Raw genomic sequence first — 21,975 nt, 5'->3', positions numbered from 1 at the left:
ACTCAACAACATTGGCTACCCATATTTTATATAATTATTTTTTTAAAAAAAATATATTCTTTGTCTGAGGACTATGGATCTAGACAGAGAGAGTGCAGTATATGTTGAAAACCATTCCCATAATCTATCAAACAAATAACAAATAATCAAAGCTAATCTTGTTTTTCTTTGTTTTTCTGATATGTTGAAAAGAAAAACAAAAAGTAGTAGAAGTATCAACACCAACACTACTTAAAAGCCAGCATTATTGCCAACATATTATTCACAGTAACCACCCACAGAACCCACTGAGTGTCTGAAATGTTTCACATGCAATACATAACAGCAAGCAACAGATATTTTTTAATTCACAGATATACATGCTGATTTTTCAGATTTTCTCTGCTCAAATTGGCTAGCACCTCATACGTCCAAGAAAACTTCATTAGATAAATTATACAACATTTAAAATAACTCAGACCACCAGCTGACCTTACTTAAATGTTTTAAATGCCTGATACACACATGGCTACAAATGTGTATGCTATTGCAAAGAAAGGTGGAGGCTGAGAGCCACTGGAGAAGTATACCCACTCTTGCTCTCAAGTAAGCAGGGAAACCTTTACTAGCTTGCTCATTTTAACTCTTCAGTTATACATTAGGATGATAGAAATCAGAAAAATATCCCTCTGCACCATAATTACCTGTCCTGCACAATGCAATTTTAGCCTCAGATCAAGGATCATACAGTAATCTTTTCCGCTGTTATAATTTTCAACACTAGCCCTAACTCTACATTTATATTTCTAATAAAAGCTGATGGTAAATGCCAGTGAAATGTCACACAGCAGGTGGTTTTTGGGGCTGTAAGTCCTTTTCTTTTCTCCCAATACATTTCTCTCCTCCCCCAAAAAGGGGCAAGCAATGCCTTTTATCCACCTCAAATTAGTTCATAATGTTACTTTAAGCATGACAGACAATTATTATCTAAATTACCCTAAAATATGTGTAGGTTACAATATACCAGTTTATGAATAATGACGCATAAATTATGCATATCCCCACATTTACCTTGGCAGCCTTGTCCAAACTAATGTAGTGTTATTACTTACCCAGTAATAATGATCTCTGGATAACTCTGTGTGACCAAACCCCAGTTTCCACCATTGATAGGCCATTCCTATTTAAAACAAACAAGCTGATTAAATCCAAACACATGGAATACTGTTGCTTAGTAATAAAGATATTAACTCCCTTTGGTACCTTTTTACTATAACCTTGACGTTTCTGGCGAGCCCCAACTGAATAAAGTGCTGGAATAAGGTCCACAGGACAATCGGCAAAATATTCACAACAGGTAACTGGAGATTCATGTATACTCAAGGGATAGGGATTCTCAAATATAGGATACCTTTAATGAAGGGATGAAAACATGAAGGCAGTTAGTTAGCTGATAAATAAAATTTGTAGTATGCAACACTTTCTCCCAAGGTGGTATTAAAGAATGATAAAAATGTCAATGCAAAAAAGGAAAAAAAAATGAATACAAGCGAGTACAAAGTAAAGCAGCAAAGGGGGAAAGGAGCTCAAATATTTATAATCTACGTGAATAAATATAAATCACTTTGGAATACTAGTATACTCGAAACACATTAGTAAAAATTTAATTGTAAACTGCTTGTGAAATATACTCTACAGAAAATTATCACTTCAACAGAATGCTGGTGAACTGCTAATCTCAAAAATCAAGAATTTTCAGAAATTATCTTGTAATATCCCAACCCTAATATAAACTCCTGCTGTCATTAAAAGATCTAACCTAATTTTATGTATAACTAAAAATTATCTTTAAGATGAAAATTAGCAGCTATAACACAATGCATAGCCATAGATATGTTCCTCCTATCAGGTATATTAAGTGTTTGAATCATCACACAGTGTGCCATACTGGCCAAGTTTACACATCTTGCTGAACGCTGGTTTATAGAATTACCAAAATGAAGAGGTACAAACTACAGTGAGCCTCGGTCTTGGGTACTTCCCAATCCTCTTCCTGCATGGCCAGGATTATGTGTTTGGAAGCTTCTGCCTTTAAGTGCAGCTTGCTGTAACATCTGGACCCAGAAGTGTGTTTATCAAACTGTGGTGAAGCAAAAGCTGCTGGAATTGTCCTGGTCACACAGGAGGAGGAGATCATGTTATAGTTTAGCATGATAGACAAATGTGGACACTGAATTACTGTAAAGAAGAATTCACTGTGAGTTATCTTCATTTCTTCATTCACCATTAGGAATACACACACACTCAGGGGCTATTTACAAGCAAATCACAATAGAAAACTTAGTGTTTTGTTAAATGGAACAACCTTGATTGGTAAACTCCATCCATGACAGCTACGAGAAACACACCTTTATATAACCTCATTATATTCTGAATTCTTACCCATTTTGTGCAAGATCAATAAGTACTAAATCTTTTTCTAGAAGAACGACCACAGCATATGGCTCTTGGAAATCTAAGACAGAGACAACAATGCAACCAAAGATGAAGCCTAATTAATAATTTAATAAAAGCAAACATTGATTCACTGCTGATTTAATATTTTGATGCTTAATGCAACATGGGAGGGAAACAGATTAATGCCATAAACATTATACACACACACACACACACACACACACACACACCACTTTTCACCAAATCTTTGTAACTGTTTCCTAAACAGTACTCCCAACATAGTGTACAATACCACTGAGCAATTAAAAAATGACTAAACGGCCATAAAATATCTAAGGACTTCAGCAGGAATCAACTCTGAAAAAATACAATAGGACAAGAGTGTCTTCATCTGCCTGCAGAACAACATCGAAGAGAGTGGCAAATAGAAGGCGCTCCCCACTCCAGAGACCCACGGAGTATGCAAGCGAAGAGGGGCCTCCACTGCTGATGACTTTGGGGATGAGTCCTGCAAAGTCTCATTCATCTTATTTGGTGGATGATTTCTTCTCCAGTAAACAATAAGCCTGCCATCCAGAGCCATTGACAGCAATGAAACCCAGGAAGCATTGCTGTTGCCAATTCTGAGAAACATATGTGATGTAGCTACAACAACAAATATGATTGGCTGTTTGGTATTGTGACGTCCTCATATTCACAATATGATCTGTGACTGGCTGAGAACCAGTTTGTTAGGAAGAAGAAGTTGCGGGGGGGGGGGATACATGAACAGATAGAACAGTGGAAAAATTAGGGGGTTACTTGAGAAGGTTATAGGCACCTCAAAAGCCCCCATATCACACTAAAAAGAGCCACTGGGCTTACCTATATAAAAAGTGTGCTTGAGTGAAAATATGCTCTCAGCTGGGATCTAAGCTCCTTCGAGCTCTTACAGGGTTTTACACAACTGTCCAAGCTGCCACCATCCACAATCAACACAAGAATAAAAATAGCAACAAGTAACACCAACAAGAACATACACTGCTCAGGGCTTCTCTAGATGTATGAAGCAGTGTAGAAGTAGAGTCAGTTAGACCAAATCAAGAAAAAACTAGGTAGCCCAGAGTAATGAAAAATATATTTTACAGTCCAACAGTTCTTTTTCCTGTCAGGTGGGACATGCCCTAGGTGACAATAGATAGAATGGGTAACCCTGGAAGCGTAGGCTGGAACACACACTGTCAAAAGAGTGTCTCAGCAAAGGCAAACATGTTCAGCCTAAAGAACTATGTGCACAACAACAAACTGCCAAGGAACCTGGCTGAGGGAAATACACTCCAATAACCCAAAAGGGGTGAAAAGCTCAAAATCAGTGCAAATAATAGTCAGTGAAAAAGAATTTATTTTAAATAGGTGAGGTTGTGTGGGACATTGGGGGTGGAGGGGGGCAAAGTACAGTATGAAACAGAATGGGAAGTGGTAGAGTTGACAACAGAGGAAAAACAAGGCTAGCCGAGTGAACAAAACAGCAAACTCACAACCAATCAACTCACCGCCCTCCAGGACACAAACATTAAACTACCACAAAAAACAACCCTGAGGCAGACACACAAACAATTCCACACACACATGGAAGATGCTACATTTATTCTCTCCCTTTAATAACACAAGGAACAACCACAAACAACCAAGACCAGTTGACAGGAACAGTCAAAAAAGGGAGCCTGAGCCAAGGGAGAAGCAGACTTCTCTGCATGAAGGGAGGCGTTTAAACTGGTGGGGGTTGGCTGCTTGAAAGCACAATTTAGCTGCAATCCTGTCTGTAAGCACTAGAGGGAGCTCACGTCCCACCTGAGAGCATCTTTAGTCAAAAGAAAAATGATCACACAAAAAAATTAGGTTATGCATTAGACAGCACAGCCACCAGCCCATGGAAGACATTCCAGAATATGAGGACTACTCTTTCTCATAAATGCTATCTTGCTGTCCAGATAGGATGATACTAGAGATATGTAAGTTCTCCTCAGATTACTCAAAAACTATCTACGATCTTTCAACATTTTTGAGGAACCTTTTAGAAGAAATGGCCCCACCCAACCCTGCCATGAAATCATATAAACAGTAAATAAAATTCTGGAATTGCTGCAGCAAAAAACTGCTATTAAGCAGTCAAACAAATGGGAAGAATTTTTTTTTCAGAACCTACCATTAGGGTATGGAGTTTCACAGAGGGTTAGAAAATCAACTATTGAATAATCCATTTCTAAAACAGCAGTGCTCTTTCCGTGCATAACTGTTAAACAGGGTCTTCTTCCTACAGTGTCATATGACAAGCCACCTGACAAGATGATAAAAGGTTCTCTGGAAAGAAAGAAAAAACAAACAAACAGTTAAGATTATGAGAGACAGCATTAGGAGACTTATCATCTGAGATCAAGAGAGTAACCAATAGCACTCTACACTGTATATGTGGCACAATATACCACTAACCTTTTGTGTTAGGTGTGCTTGGCTTAAGAGTTGTGCAAGAACACAAGTTTGCCCAACAGACTGAACAACTAGCTGAAAAAATCCATTCCCATTGTGTTGATCTGTGTAAATAGAAGCACTTGCTTGTCTTTTAAACCATATTTTAAGCAGTTGGACAAACTATTATCAAGGATTCAGTACACCTCCCCACTTATTCAGAAAGATGCATATGCAAAATGCTGCCAAGGAATGCAACTAATCTTACTAAAACTTGTTTTTCCTCCCTTAGATGTGCCATACAAGTGTGAAACTCAAAATTCACTTTTAGGTAGGACCAGCCCATCCATCATGTGGACTGAGACAGCTGCCTCAGGCAGCAGAATCCAAAGGTCAGTGTGTCCACGAGTGCACCACCTGCCTCTGCAGGAAAAGCGACAGCAGCTTCTGGAAAGATCTCGAAAACCTTTTGTCAGATCTCACAGGAAGCCACCACTTCTCGTGTCTCTGGCGCTGTACCCCCTTGCCACCAGAGAAGAGAGAAGAAGCAGTGACAGCTTGCAGGTTCTGACAAGATCTCCCTGGAAGCTGCTACAACTGCCTCTCCTCACTTCTGCCATGGCAGGGAGGACGCACCACCCACCATCACCAGAGAAGCAACACGTGGCTGCAGCAGCAGGCTCCAGCGAGATCTTGTGGACATTGTGCAATAAAGACTCACTATTTTCTCTTTTAGATATGTACTACATACAAATGGAGACCCACAAAGTGATATATTTGTGATAAATCTGAACGTAATCCTGAATCTGAACAGTAGTGTGGGAATAATTTATTTCCCCTGCACATGATGTATGGAAGTCTGACAGGTTAAAATGCATGCCACACCCCAATTCCATTCCCTTTCCTTATTCTAGGATTCTTTAAACTTGCAAGGGCAATGCAGAGCCTGCACATGTGTGAAATAAGTTAGGATTAAATAAAAATCACTTCCTCTGCAATTCAACCCATGACAAGGGTCAAAGAGCCCTCAAAAACTCATCAAATCCTAAACTAGGAAAAAATTCTGGTTAATCATTTAGCCTCTCCCACATCCAGATTACTGTAAAATGTAAGGTGTTTTATGTTAATTTTGCTCCCTCTGTTTTACTTCCCACTACCCCCAGCTCAGTGTTAAAATTTCCCTTGAGGTTTTTCTGTGTATCTGAAACCAGTCTTCCCCTTGTGTATGCACAATGACATTTTTCCTGCCCAAAGTAACATCCACTTTACTACAGCAGCAAATTATTTTAATGTATATTCCACACCTACATATAATGAATCTGTAATTTAAATTGTTGCAAGAATTTAAGAGATTTCTCATTCAATTAATTTTAACAAATAAATATTTTTTGCATGAAGGTTGTATGAAGACAAAGTGCATGGAAGTCTACTTTTATGCAGTAACAACAACAACAACAACAACAACAACGCTGAATAGAACTTAAGGTATCATGAATAAACAAAGTGGTGGTGGGTTTGTCACATTTTAAAATCATGGAAGTACTTCAAGAGCTGTTTAGATTATTTTGCCTTGCAAAGTCATTATTTTTTCTCTACAAATATGCAAAACAAAGTTAAGTAACTGTTTCCTAATTCTTACCCAGCTCTGGTAGTTTTGTATTCCACTTTAAGAATAGGTTTACAAGGCTCTGGCTTCTTTCCATCTTTTACCTGCTTTCCTAAAACAAAATATTTTCTTATTTACATTTAAAAATAATTTGATAAATCTCAGAAATCACACCAAAATCTTAAGAATAGTCCCATATATTTAAAAGGTTATATAAACACTACCAAGTGTACATCATACTATCCTTGCAGATTTAATGCAAATAACTCAATTGCTTCTCTTATAAACAGTAGATATTTGGCAGTAATAACCAACACCCCATGTGCTCTCTTACCTGGGAGAAAGTCTCAATCCACTGAAGTCAATGGGATTTACTCCCACATAAACATGCACAGGACTGAGTTGGAGAATTATGAAGAATAAAGAATTCTTTCCCCTTCATTGTATTGCTGTCAGAAAAACTACTTTATTTCAACATTTGGTCGTGATATATTTTAAAAGAAAGCAGGTTTGACCAGCAAATTGCCAGTTTCACAAAAAATCATCTCCACTATATAAACACTGTATAAACTGATTAGAACCTTTTACAGTTACTAATTTACATAAATAGTGAGAACCTTTACAGGGCTAATAGGCTAATTACATGTTCTGCTAATTTCTAAGAAAGCTATACAAAACTGCAAAGCACTGCAAAGCAGGTAAAACCTAGACATTTTTACGTCAATGCATAAGTCTGATAAGGTGCCACTGCAGACATCTTTTTGGACATACAATAGTAAGATTATGATCATACAACACATCAAAATTCCTAAAGTTGTGAAAGGTGTACACAAATGTGTACAACCAGTGGCGTAGCGTGGGGGGTGCAGGGGGGGCCGGCCGCACCGGGCGCAACATCTGGGGGTTAGGGTTAGGGGTAGGGTTAGGGGGCGCAAATCCACGGGTTAGGGGGCGCAAAGCCATGGGTTAGGGGGCGCAAATTACTTGCCTTGCCCCGGGTGCTGACAACCCACGCTACGCCACTGTGTACAACAGTGTAGCCTTGGATTTTCCCTGGCAATCTTATGATAAATGTACTACTGTGCCTGCACTTAGGGTGAAAGTAATCTTGGATTACAATAGTGTTGTGCTAGTTTGATATATGCTGATTCCTTCCACCCCCTCACACATTAGGTTAGTAGTTGGCATGCCCATAATAGCCAGGAAAGCTAACTTTTGAAGCAGCTCTGCAGACATCAGTGTTTAGCTCCACGGCATGAAAACCTTCACCTGCTGCCTTCTGCACATTAAGCATTTGTTGAAACCACCGGAGGAGACCAGGTTGTTGCCCCTTACTGAGCTAGTTCGCAACCCTAATAAAATACATAACCAGAAAAAGCTGCCTGGTCCTATTCTACCTTGGGACACAAGAGGTGCAACTGAACTAGTTTTCTTTTGCAATACTGCCCAGATTAATAAACAACTCCACACTTAGCCTCCAAAGCAATGGACTTTCAAAGCCAAATCCTGACTACAGGAGACAAGGCAGGTAATATAAGCAGCAGCAGAGTTGCAAATATATGGTACAGTTTAATACCTTCTTTCAGCACATGGTCCTCAAGAATAGAGTGGCATGAAGTAGCAGCCACTGGTAAGCAGTTTAGATGACTTAGCCTGCAAATCACTCTAAAGCATAATGTATACACAATGTTGACTAGAACACATTTCCATTTTGAACTTACCATGTGGAGTGATTGTCTGAAATGGCTTGGTAGGATTCCTTACATTCCATATAGTCAAGGTTCCGTCTGAATGGCTACAGATAAATTGCTTTCCTTCGTGGTGCCAAGCTACAGAATGGATTGCCTGATCAAAGGAGGGGAAATCAGAACTTATTCAAAGCAATAAGCAGAAATCTTAACAATTTCATTCAAATATTGCTTAAATACTCCACCATAGTTCATGTGATTAAATAATGTGATAAAATACTATTTTAATGCAAAACTGTAACACTGATTCTGAAGATAGTTTTCTTTAACAAATCATTTTACGTGTGTTGCGAAAGCAGTTCAACTATTTAAACTTTGTTTGGTTTAAAACTGCTACTGAAAACCTAATACAATGGTATAGTACAGTGGTGCAAATGAGAAAAACATATATATATTTCCAGTTGCTTTTGGTGTACTATAGTCTGTTAAACTGAAGAGAACACCTGTATCTTTGGACAAGGGTACAATTGTCTGCAGTATTGGTGAAAGACACAATTTTCATAATGACTTTGTTTCAATGCTATGCTTCCCTACAGCAATGTACTCTTTGATCTTTTTAGCTAGCATGCATTTTGTATCAAGATTCAATTGCCATAATCAATGCATGTGGAAGTGAGCTAGCCTACAAAATGTTTCCTATACAATTGATTTTGGAAGTCTGACTGGTCAACTGGAATTGCATCATGTGATAATCGGTCAACCTCCTATCTGATGAAAATCATAAAACTTTCACATCATGCTATATTAAAAATGTACTATTAATCAAGAACAGAGAATTCTCCTGGTGTAAATCAGCATTCATCAACATCTCACCAACTATGCACAACTGAAAAGGTGACATTTGATTTTACAAGGCAATGACAAACTTGATTTATAATAAAATGAGAATCAGATATGACATGTAATAAACGGGATCTGCACTCCATAAAGGCTTTGCTATAAGCAAAAAATGAATCCAGTTTTTAGACTTACTAAGACTACTGCATTAAAACACATGTATAAAATATATATCTTGTTATTATCTACTTTGACTAGAACTTTGACTAACATCCTGCAGTGGTGTCCAAACTTTTTTCAAAGAGGGCCAGAGTTGTTGAGCTTTTTTTTTTTTTTAGGATTGAAGGACTAGTAGTGGAAGTAATAAGAGTTTTGTTGTATGCAGCAATCATCAGCTAACACAGCAAAATACTTCAGAGAAATTCTTCAAAATAATTGCAATGTAACAGCTAAGACTATTGAAATTTCTGTAATTTGGGAGCGCCTGGACAATTCATAGCAATGCTAAATAACAATCTAGTACTGTTACTAGAAAAGCAGCTCTAAAATTTAAACTTATTTAGAAATATAGCCACCCCTGCACTAGAGTAATAATGTGGCCCAGTCAGATGCTGTCCAATTTCAACTCCCATCAGCGCCACGCAGAACAACCAATTGTCAATGATTAGGGGTTATTGGGAGTAGTAATCCAACAACATTTGGAGGGCCACAGACTAGTTACCCATGCTATATAATGTTAAAGCTTCAGAGACTATACCTGTGGTTTTCAGATTTCCACTAGATTAGATCTTCTCACTGCTAAACTGGTCTAGAAATCCCAGAATTCCCAGAACATACTTTGTAAAAAGTGCTATATGCTACATTGACTATTGGATTAATTACATGTAGACTTGAAATTTTTGAACTATAAAAACTCAAGGCCAGTGATATTTTACATACAGCACATTTGAAAAAGCATTAAAATGTAAATTGAAATTAGTCCATCAGATCAAAACACAAGGTGAAAATCAGTTTAACAATGAGCCCTGTGACTTGAATATTCCAGCCAAGTATACAGCAATAATCCTGCATTAAACTATTATGAAACAAAGCAAACCACAATGTACTACTTTTTTAAAAATAAAATTCTTTCAAGTTAAGGAATTGCTCATTTCCTAAAATGCCTGTAGCGTAGCTTGTGAAACCAGATGCCTTTCTAGGTTTCTTTGATGTCATTTTTATTTCCCCACATTATATAGCTACTTCTAGCTATGGTATAAAACGAAGCAAATGTATCCTCTCTGTATTTTTTTACTTCTATCAATGCAGTGGTACCTCGGGTTACAGACGCTTCAGGTTACAAATGCTTCAGGTTACAGACTCTGCTAACCCAGGAATAGTACCTCGGGTTAAGAACTTTGCTTCAGGATGAGAACAGAAATCGCGCGGCAGCGGCGCAGCAGGTCCCATTAGCTAAAATGGTACCTCAGGTTAAGAACAGTTTCAGGTTAAGAACGGACCTCTAGAACGAATTAAGTTCTTAACCCAAGGTACCACTGTACAGATTCCCAAATTATTCTATCACTCTGCTGCAATATCAGAAAACTTTGATACAAGACTTCATAAACTGTGCATTCATAGCATCAGAAAGTCCACATGACCATGTTTTTATGTATCACAGCAAAAGTCAGGGTCAAGAAAGAGAAACAGAAGTGACTCAACAATAACACAGGAAAGTGATGGAAACATTTATTGTCTCTGTACTAAATGTTGGTATCAAAGGAACAACAAAAATGAACAAAGGCAACTGCATGAGGAAAGGTGAATTTTTTTCCTGTAGAACTGTAAAGCAGATTTCCCTCTTCATTCTGGAGGGGGTCTAACTGCACACTAGTGATGTGAAAGTCCATCATGACAGGAATCATCAGGCTAGGAAATGTTGTGTATTGCAGATAGAGAAGCCTTGATTGCAGGGACAGGGAACCTCCAGCCTCAAATTAGGTCTGCCAGGCCTCCCCATTTGGCCTAAAGCCCAGGCCACACCCACTGGCCTATATCACGTCAGGTGTAGGGCAAGTAAAGACATGACTGGGCCAAAGGGGGTTTTGTAGGCACTACTGATCATTTGCATCTCAAAGCCCTGGCGCACAGCACTTTGACTGTTGGGGCTTGCACAGTTCTGTAAACGGTCCTTTTACGCCATAAAGTTTAAGGGGGAAATTTAAAGTATTTTCCTGTTCTGCCTTTGTGAACTTGTTCTAAATGATTCTTTGATAACAGAAAGCACACTTAAGAATACATTTCCTGGAGCTTTGGGCAGAAGAGATGCCAAGCCAAGCCTTCTGCTACACATCAAAAATCTGAAGAAGTGTGCATGCACACGAAAGCTCATACCAATAACTAACTTAGTTGGTCTCTAAGGTGCTACTGGAAGGAATTTTATTATTATTTTATTTTATTTATTTTGTTTCGACTATGGCAGACCAACACTGCTACTACCTGTAATCAAATCCCACCACTTCACACTTCCCACCATGAAAATATTGCTTGTTATCTGCCAGCTTCTTGACAACTGATCCTTTCCTCAATTCATGAGCAAGAACAGCGTAATTTAGAAGACAACCGGGGTGGGGGAAAAGCAGGAATCTGGGTAGCTTTTCAACCTATATGCTTTAATAATACCAACTGCAAATTAAGACCCTGGTTTGCAATTACTCAACTTCTACAAGTGTACAGTGCTCCATTCCTCTTCAGTGATGATGAGCTGGATATATAAATTTTAAAGCACATCACTTGGGTGCAATCCATCTGTGGGGGCAAAACCTGTCTGCTACTCCTAACCACAGTGAAGTAGACCCCATTAGCAGGGCTGACACAGAAAGCTGAGAAGATGCAAACTGTAGCCCTTCGGGTCCCTGCAATATATAGCACCTTCTTCCACCTACACCCCATTTTTGGGCAATATATCCAATAGGCATTTCCCAACATTCTTTGTCTCATGGAAATGTCATGGATGCTTTAGTCGAGATTACTGCATTGCAGGGGGTTGGACTAGAAGACCCTTGGGTCCCTTCCAACTATAAGATTCTACGAATAGGAAGAGATAGAAATGCTTGGAACCATTTGAAGCAGGGAAGGCACTGCATCCAAGATACATGCCCACCAAACTGGGGACCTAGTTTTGGAAGTGAAAGAAGTGGTGCATTTTGAAACTATTTGTCATTCTCCAGACTGAGGAGCTGGATTCAGTTGGGATTGTGAAAAGTAAAGAATTTTATCCCACTTGAACCAAGCTCCTTGCAAAGTGGAAAACAAGTATTTATTTTTTACATTTGTGACATCAGTATTCTAAGTGTGAAACAAGTGCAAATCTGCATGAAGGAGGTAGTTTCCTATCCATCACTGATGCCACTGCCAGAGGTACAGCCCATAAGACTTTATTAAACTTCTGTGTATAATATAAAAATATAGTCAATCGTTGGGTTTTCCTTCTGCAGGACTACAACTTGTAAAAAAGAGATTTTCATCAGTTCTCAACACAAATGGGCAGTAATGAGGAAATGAAAAAAGGGAAAGGAAAGTTCAAAGAATTTATTTAGCTATCTAATAGACCCAACATATTTCAAAGAATACTTGCTTCAGGATAACTGAAGCAGATAACTAGTACTATATTAAGAACACTGAATATTAAAACATCCTTATGTAAGAATATGCATACTATATCAAATATGAAAATAAACAAAATTAACATCCAATATCACCACTATTTGAGATGGTGGATGATGCACATAATTAGATGTAATGTGTAAAAAGTGTTTCTTGATTGGTGTTGCCCCTCCCCTTTTTTATCATCAGGCAGACTTTGTTGCAGAAGGCAAAAATTCACACTGAAACATGGGAATTAGAGGTTGGGAGAGCGGGAGATTTCGCCTCTTCCCCAACGTTGCTGAGTACATGCCTTGAGCCCATATACAAAGGCACTACTTGAGCCCATGAAAAATGCTCCATTTGCTATTTTTTCAGCTTTAACTATATTTGAAAAATTACATGAGAACATACCAAAATAGATTTGGTTATAACATTACCAGTTAAATAGCAATGTTCATACATGCCTTAATTTTAACACTGAAACAACTAAATAGAAACAACTTATTTACACTTACCATTTTTTCTCATTCTATAGATTATATCTTCACAAAAATGTGCACTCCACAACCAATATTTTCAATTTTATTTTTATGTAAACTGTTAACAGCTGCCATGTATCTAGTTCCAATTGATAATTTTATCTATTTCTTATAAAAGCTGTTAACTTAATCAGATTTTACTGCTCTCACATTTTTTCTATGATTGATTTGTTACTCATTCCTTTGGAGAACAGTTGAGTGCTGTCCCTAGGGAATACTGTGGTAGCATGGGCAAAACCTTTACCCTACTCACAATAGGTAACCTGCTTCCACTCAGAGGAACTAACGAGGGGGAAAGGCAGTGCTGATTATTTAGCGTGTCACTGATTGAAAACCCGGGGGGGGGGGAGGTAGTCTCACGGACCTGCCATTATTGTAGGGATGTTGGTAGCAAGTTCACTAGCTATTATGCCACAATATTTTTTAGATAACTACCTGGATATGTTTTACAAATTTTGCTCAATATTCAAATTTTAAGTAGAATTATTAGTGCTAAATAACTGACACCAGAGTAACCATTCATTAATACAATGTAAATGTTTCCATTGTTCACACTGGCACAAAACCAGAATTAGATTTGGGACTCAAAGAATTCACAAACGTCTCCTAAAGCATCCACTTCCAGTGGAAATCAGTAATGAAGATACATCCCACTCAACTAGCAGAGTCCCTCTTGCACACAGATATTATGGCAGACATGTAGAAAACCCTAAAAATAATACAACTCAATCGTTAATAAAATATTGATTTACGTGCTTGTTATATATATTCCACCCTCTGTTTCCAAGCAGAGGCAAACCTAGGGGTTGGTGAACCCGGCCCCTGCCAGGGGGCCCAAAATTCACCTATCAAGACTATGGAGTGTATGGCGTATATGCGTGCAGTGATGCACTGCTGCTGCGATCGTGGTCAGCTCAAATGCAAGAGAGGTTCCCCATCCTTCTCGCACCACGGTAGAAAGGTGTGCAGACTTTTTTGCCCTTCCTCCTTACCTCACCCTCACTCCAGATGCTTTGAGTACTTGGGTTGTGTAAAACATAGTAATTTTTAATTCGGCTGTTGTGGTAAAGTGTTTTTCTTCTGGGGTCAAAACAAAATAAAAAAAATCCTTCCAGTAGCACCTTAAAGACCAACTAAGTTAGTTCTTGGTATGAGCTTTCGTGTGCATGCACACTTCTTCAGATACACTGAAACAGAAGTCACCAGACCCTTCTATATAGTGAGAAGGTGGGGAGGGGTATTACTCAGAAGGGTGATGGGAATGGGTGATTGGCAGATAGCTGTGATGAGCCTGTTGACGACTCTTAACGACTGCAATAGGTCTTACAGGAGGAAGCAAGGGGTGAGAAGGTGAAAAATGGCTTTGTCATGTATAATGAGATAAGAATCCAATGTCTTTGTTCAGACCAGGTCTCTCCATGGTTTTAAGTTTGGTAATAAGTTGCAATTCTTCTGGGTGTGTGTGTGTGCCAATACAGCTCGTTGCAAAGGGCACAAGGAACCCTAGGTAAACCTCTGTTTCCAACTAAAGACTAGTATTTTTAAATTGAGAAAAATCAATCTCTAATCCACAAATTCCAAAGTGCTACTCTCATAGAATTGTGAGAATGAATCCTTGAGTATCTGCACACCTAGAGTGCTCAGCATTTGTGTGAGAGGAACTCCAGAAGTATCCTTGCATTTTTGCTGTCTTTTAAAAATGGGTACTACATTAATGCAAATCATGTTGGAAATCAGCTTTAGAAAATGAAATTTCCAACTTGCACCACATGTATTGATATTTAAATTCAGAAGTTCCCCCACCTTCCTTTCAGAACGATTAAAAAAAATTATAGGGTTTCTAGGGAGAAAAACATATCCAAAGTCTGCTCCTATAGACTACACTGACTGCCCATGAGGCTATCAACTATAATGCAACTAACTCCTAGCCTAATCACACTCACTAACCTTTGGGTGTAGGGCAAATTCCAGTCTTGGGGTTACAGCAGGGGGCCACATTAGTGACATCACACATCAAAAATAGGCTTCTGCCTCCTGAATGGACTGAAGACTCGTCATAAGATGTCCTAAAAAAGGAAAATATTTTCTCTCTTTTATAGAATGCTCCCTTAAATTAGCCAATATGCTCCTCGTTTTGGAGTAATCATGGTTACCGGGGCAGCATCTAGAATGAAATACCAGAAACTGGTATTTGTCTTTAAATGTCATTCTGATTAAACAAGTTGAGAACAATTTAGCATCTTAGTAGTCGTGATGATTTCCATATGCCTAAAAGTGGGTTTCTGACTGTTTGTATGTAACTTCAAAAGAAAAAGGACTATTGGGCAGTGAATAAGCATACAAAAAGCAACAGAAAAAAGTTATGTAACATCACACACAACCAATAACAGCATCACTACTAGTTTCCTTCTACTGTGCTTATTTCACAAACTATTCTGTAAAATGTTAATTTGCTAGGTGAAAGGGCAACTCTGGAAAAGATACTATAGCTACACAACTCAGCCTCCATAAGTTTACATATGTAAACAACAAAGAAAATGGAATTACCGGTAATAGCCAATGTTTTTGATTAAGTATCTGAACCACTGGAATGTGGGGATAGGGATACTTGTTCAATATCCTGTGTTCATAGGAGAAAGAGCATTACTACAGGACATCAGAAAATTTCAATAACAACTGCCCTGAAGGCTTTGAAATCAGCCGGAGTATTGCATTGCTATGAAAACAAGCACCGTGACAGTGATCGTAACCTTAAATTGCAGTTTAAATAGACACCAAGGACTAATAGAAGGCTTAGAGACCTTCTCCTCTCCAAAACTGTCCAAAAGACTTACCTGACATATAAAGGAATAAAGGGAGATGCCCAGAGTGACTGGGGAAACGCAGCCAGATGGGTGGGGTATTTATTATTATTATTATTATTATTATTATTATTATTACAGTTTCATTTAAAGTTTGTACCTCTTTTATTACTCAACTGCCTAGATGTAGGTAGAAAAAACTTCTGTCATCCTCGGTAAACATTTGCTAAGTTTTACAACTGGTAGAGAGAATTAATCTCTACTGAAGGTGAATATCCCTGGCGTTCCTTAAAACAATGAACTGGTTTGCCAATGAACCCTGGCAAAAAGTGAGTGATGGCTACGGCTAAAGCCTGATGAAACTTAAAAAAAGACAAACTCATTTCTAATTTCACCGAACAGGGTATCTACATGGCCAGCCCCTAAGGAACCCCTTCAAACTCCTCATGGATACATAAGATAATTCTATGCATTCATTTAGGACTGCAGCTGGTCAGAAAAGGAAATTGAGGCTCTGTGCTGCAACTCTTTGAAATGCCTCCATCTCTTAGAGAAAACCTTTGGATCCTTATGCAAACTCATGAAGCAATTCATATTCCAATTTGAAAGTGGCCCTGCAGAGGAGTCAACAGACTTGTCTGTGGTTACCTTGGCAACACCCTGCTGGCTCTTCAGAGGTTGGGGAGATTCAGGTCTATAAGGAGAAACATTTAACCTAATATTCTAGTGCCTTCAGAAAAAGAGTGGGAAAACGCCTCAGCTTGAGGACTATCCCCTGTCTCTAACCAAAGGGTTCATATCCCTGTCTGGAATGGGCACACTTAATCTCTAGTGTGAAAAGGTTGGAGGAAATAACTTTATAACCACTCAACACAGTAGGAACACTCTGGCGGTTCAGATTACCCTGATGCGACAGTGTTTATGCTACACAATCAAGTAGCTTCACTCCTTGGCCCCTGAAATTTTAGGGGTGGAAAACAAGAAATATGATACCTTAACTCCTGTTTGGGGGTCTTATGAATACCTCCTGTGTAACTGATGCAATCTCCCCAAATTCCTGATTAGCATCCTTTTTATCCAGCTGAGGAACTCTGGGTAAAGGGAATGTACATCACCCATTAAGGCAGGAGCCTTACATACAAGTGACTACACTATAAAGCTTCATTCCACTCCGGGCTGACCAGTTTCTGAAACAGAATGGGAGCAGAAACAGCTCTTCCATGAGGCTTTGATTCTCACCTGGGGCACTGAGATCCTGTACTGCCATGGCCTTACAATATAAGTGTAGGCATTGTTTGACCTGAAAACAGTCTATTAGAGACCATTTCTTTCTTTCATTTATTTGCATTCAGAAACAACACTCCAGTCCCATTTAGTCTCTCACAGATCTAATGCAGGGTCCACAACGTCTTTCAATTGTTAAAACTGGTCAGGTCTTTACACTTTGAAATTGCTAAGCCCTGCAGCACTGCATGAAAACCTGGAAACTTTACTTCTAACCTCCTGAGACAATTTGAGAGGAACTTCCTCAGGGAATGACAGCCCTGGCAACCAGAAAGTAAATCAAAGCAGCTGAAAGAATAGGAAGTCCTTTGCGGGGTTGGGGTTTTTTTTTGTTTTTTGTTTTTGTTTTTTGCAATAAACCAGAAAGGAGAGTTCCCTTTCTTTGATTCAGGACTCCAGGATATCAAAGAGATGGAAATTGATGTTTAGCCTGCTGGACAGATCCAGGTAAGTCTTTATATAAGTCTGACAACAGTGCCTCTTTGAACTGCTGAAGCTTTTCAGTATTCAGGTAGAGCCTGAGGTAGAGCCACGCCAATAGTATGTCAGGGGGAAATAGCAGTAGAGATGAAGCACTAGGCATACTTGACAGTTTTGATTACCTGTACTGATATTTGTGTAACCAAGCCTGAAGAAAAGAGCGGGAAATTAGACCAGACTCCTTTTGGTGGGCTGCCTTTGACATGGCAGCTTTAGAGGCTCTCTCAGCTACATGACTTAACAGTTATAGTACCTGGGACACAATGAAGGGTAGTAGCCTCACCCAATGAGAATGGACTCAGAGCTGGAGCCCTGCACACCAGAAGTTGATGCCAACTGAGAAATGCAGAGACTTATACATTGCCATAAGGGTTTTAGCCTTCAGCAGTGTTTTCTTGTCCATGGCCCACTATTTCCTCAAAGTTGCAGCAGCAAATTGCCTGGAACCAATGGGGGAACCATAATCCAGTAGTTGCTGGCCATTGCTAGGCAGGATAGGTGATCTACGGTAACTAAGCGCAGATCTGCTGTGGTTGATAGTTCAGAGCTCTGGTGGGGCTTCAAAAATGGCAGGAAGGAGAACAGAGCAGCTGTTAAAAATTCCTCACACAGCCACAGACCACTAAGCTGCCTATCTAAGAAAAGGGGGAAAGGAAGCAATATGACCAAAAAGAAAAAGTCAAAAAGAAACAACCATGTTGCCAGAGAGGAAGGAAAAACGTAGTGGGAAATAACAACCAAATTCCCCACAATCAACAAAATACCCCTGCAAGATGCAAACACTAAACTACGCAAGACACCCCAAACTCAGAATGAGAGATAGCTCACACTAGCTTTTGCCTCACACAAATAACATGACAGACACAACCTTTTTTTTAAAAAAAAAAAAACAAGCAATACCAACAGCACAAAGACAAATTCCAGAAACACAGGTACACAGACAAACACAGTCAAGACATAAGTCTGAGCCAAGCTGAATGAAGAGTTTGGGACACGACATCTCAGCACAAAGGCAGGAATAAAAAACTGCTGGGGGCTGGTCAGTTGGGAGGAAAACTCTCAAATTCAGCGGCAATCCTGCCTTCAAGTGCTAGAGGGAGCTCATACCCCACCTGAGAGCATCTTCATCCAAAGGATAAACATGCGGTATTTGCTAAGCTTTGTCCCTGCTTATCAGCATAACTCATAAGTCCAACTTGCCAAAATTTACTGTGGGGATAACAAGCAGATTAGAAACAGCACCACAAATATTCATAAACTGCTTCCAGGTTAGAGCTCTTATTGCTGCTGGAGCGTTGCTCTTGTGTGATAAATTGGTAGTGATGCCACTCTGAATATAATAAAGCACTTCAGGTAGAAAATGATCAGTTTTCTAAAACGGTGTTATTCCTCCTAGCTGCACATATTGGGCCTCCTTCCTCTACTCCTCTCCCCTTCTAAGACAGGAACATTTTAATACCACAATACAGAATAAAATAGCCCAGATTGGAAGGGGGCATTATGGATCCAAGCCAAATATATTCACAACAGTTTGGTCATCGCAAGGGTTATGTTGGCACAAGTGTCCACAGTCAACACTCAGTTATATAACAAGGAAAACTTACAAATGTTACTACCACTTTCACATGAGCACTTTCTTAGATACTGTATGGCTTTTTTTTTTTTTTTTTTGCAATCTGCATGTTGGAAGAATATTGAAACTGCCCTTAGCCAATGTTCATGAAGTAAGAATCCATAGCAGCCAATGATTCAATAGCTGTCTTATTTTTACTTTAAGTACAAATAATGTTACCAGAAACCATGCATCCAAACAGAAATAGGAAGGATACCCTTCAAATAGGCTGCTTCTACTGTTCATTTGCAAGTTTAAAATTACTCATTACTAAGGCAGTTTTCAATTGCATCTGAAATCCCACACAGAATTGTGACATTACATAGAACAAGACATGTGAAATGAAGTAGTAAAATAGTTATGTGTCACATTTTTTGTAGAGTAAATATAGCATAAGAAATTCTTGACTCTGTCAAAAAAAGAAGTATGCAATAACAGTCTATTACCAAAGACTGCATTGTTACAGCTACTCTAGCTTCCATAGCTGGCATGCATGACAATATGTAATCAGAAGCCCAATATTCTGCAACCAAAAAGTTATATTTTAGAAAAACAAAGTTTAATTATCTGATGATTAAGAAGACAGGACAAGTTAGAATTTAAAGTTTCCTGCTATAAAAAAAATGAGGGTGAACCTCCTCACTTTACCTCTTTTGTGCCTGCAAGGAGATTCAAAGCTCCTGCTTTCTATTTTAGTTGAAATTTCTCACAATATACAAACTTAGAAAATGGGGGTTTGTTTAAACTATGGTTTGAAAACAAGTCAGGATGTGAAATCATGGGTCTAAACCAATTTGTTCTCTCTAGTCATGAAAACAAACAAGTTTTTCCACGTTTGGACACCAAGGGGAACTGTGGTTACTTGAAAATCAAAAGCTTCTCTTTGTGGTTACAAAAGAAACGGTGAATGGAAATGGAGAATATGACCCATGGCTTTGTTCCTCATAGGCTACATCAAGGATGAATCTAATTCCTGTCTTTGGCGAAATTTAAATACACAGCAAAAAACCAAAAACATCTCCCCTTTTAGCTCACATGTTATTTATATAGATTTCTTATTTAACTATTAGAAAAAAGTAACCATAGGGGCTCAATTTGTCATTTTACTGCGCTCCTATTTCCCTTCTTCATATCCAAACTTCCTGCATAGACTGCAGACTTTTAAACTATAATTACCGTAGTATTAATCTTAGGATACTATAAACACAACAGCTGAATTGAGGACTCCTAGAATATTGAAAAATACTTATTTCACACATTATTCAGCATCACAATATATATATTCTTTTTCCCAATGAAAAAAGAAATGGTTCGACTGCAATAAAAAAGTTCAGTCTTGTACATGTTTTCCCTTTACACATTTACAGCAGTAAGTACCAAACAGGATATATGCAGTGCTGTGTGAAGCAGTTCTCAGTGTCCCAAGCTATGAGGTAAAGTGACTAAAAAAGAGAGGATTATGATGATAGCTGCAAGTCAGCAGTGTAATCAGAATACTGAAAGTTTATGCACATGAACCAGAAGAGAACTTGTCGAGAGGTATTTATTTATGGTATTCCTTTATAGGAATATAATCCAGGGCAGTTGGTAATAAGAATACGATACAATTACATAACCTAAGTACTACAAAAAAACAGAAACAGAATCCCCATCTCTCCACCATTTTGTGGTGAGGCAGCATTGTGCCACTGACATGGAGAAAAGCTGCGGGGAGGTCTCCCTCCCTGGTTGGGTAGTTGGCCACACTGCATTCTACTTGGCCTGACTCTGGAGGCCAATCAACAGCCTGCCTGACCTCAGGGGGAAGGATTGTGAAATGGATCAACGTGAGAATTTATTCCTGCTGGTCCATTCCTATGGTATAAATAAAGCCCAGGCTATAGGGACGTGGGTGGTGCTGTGGTCTGAACCACTGTTTGCATGGATTAGGGTGCTAGAATTCTGAAGTATACCTGGAGAGAACTAGAATCAGTCAAAATTGAAGATGTCTTCAGACGTGGGTGGCTCTGTGAGTTAAGCCAGAGCCTAGGGGTTGCCGATCAAAAGGTCGGCGGTTTGAATCTTCGGGACGGGGTGAGCTCCCGTTGCTCGGTCCCTGCTCCTGCCAACCTAGCAGTTCGAAAGCACATCAAAGTGCAAGTAGATAAATAGGTACCGCTCTGGTGGGAAGGTAAACGGCGTTTCCGTGTGCTGCTCTGGTTTGCCAGAAGCGGCTTAGTCATGCTGGCCACATGACTCGGAAGCTGTACGCTGTCTCCCTCGGTCAGTAAAGCGAGATGAGCGCCGCAACCCCAGAGTCGGTCACCACTGGACCTAACGGTCAGGGGTCCCTTTGCCTTTTATAGCACTAGTATTGGAATTGTCAGTTTTCCAACCCATGTTCCTTTTCCTAGGTGTGATTTTGCTGTGGACATTTGTTGGAAAGACATTATACTGTCTTAATTGGCCTAACTAGGCTGAAAGGTTTTTGTCTACCTCAAAGAGAGGAAGCAGTTGTATTTATGTTTCAGCCATATCAGGTTTTTTTGAGTGGGGCAGTGCACTGGACAGGATCTGAAGCTTATGAGGGGACCCCAGTGGGGTCTTGAAGATGGCACTTTAAAGACTATGGCTCTAGGCT

General features: G+C 39.2%; 1 protein-coding gene and 1 long non-coding RNA gene across 8 annotated transcripts in view; one reads left to right on the top strand and one right to left on the bottom strand.

Moving 5' to 3' along the window:
• Positions 1-21,975, bottom strand: part of STXBP5 (syntaxin binding protein 5) — a 119,743-nt gene that overhangs the window by 48,064 nt on the left and 49,704 nt on the right. For 6 of the 7 annotated variants that reach the window (XR_014154462.1, XM_081854324.1, XM_081854326.1 and 3 more), the window contains exons 8-13: positions 8,209-8,332; positions 6,521-6,599; positions 4,622-4,776; positions 2,422-2,494; positions 1,243-1,390; positions 1,092-1,159 (exon numbers count right to left, since the gene is read on the bottom strand). Coding sequence is in view for 6 of the 7 variants with exons in the window: in XM_081854324.1 (XP_081710450.1) it covers positions 1,092-1,159; positions 1,243-1,390; positions 2,422-2,494; positions 4,622-4,776; positions 6,521-6,599; positions 8,209-8,332 (647 nt within the window). In the remaining variant the exon portion in view is untranslated. Of the gene's footprint in view, positions 1-1,091; positions 1,160-1,242; positions 1,391-2,421; positions 2,495-4,621; positions 4,777-6,520; positions 6,600-8,208; positions 8,333-15,125; positions 15,192-21,975 lie in introns of those variants that run through there. The other variant, XM_081854329.1, reaches the window with a different exon arrangement.
• Positions 1-21,975, top strand: part of LOC309337680 — a 318,963-nt gene that overhangs the window by 283,742 nt on the left and 13,246 nt on the right. The window lies entirely within an intron of this gene.

Source organism: Podarcis erhardii (assembly GCF_964252035.2).
Source record: "Podarcis erhardii genome assembly, chromosome: 3".
NCBI lineage: Eukaryota > Metazoa > Chordata > Lepidosauria > Squamata > Lacertidae > Podarcis > Podarcis erhardii.
Note: the sequence above shows the minus strand (reverse complement) of the source record. Positions and strands in the feature narration are given on the sequence as shown.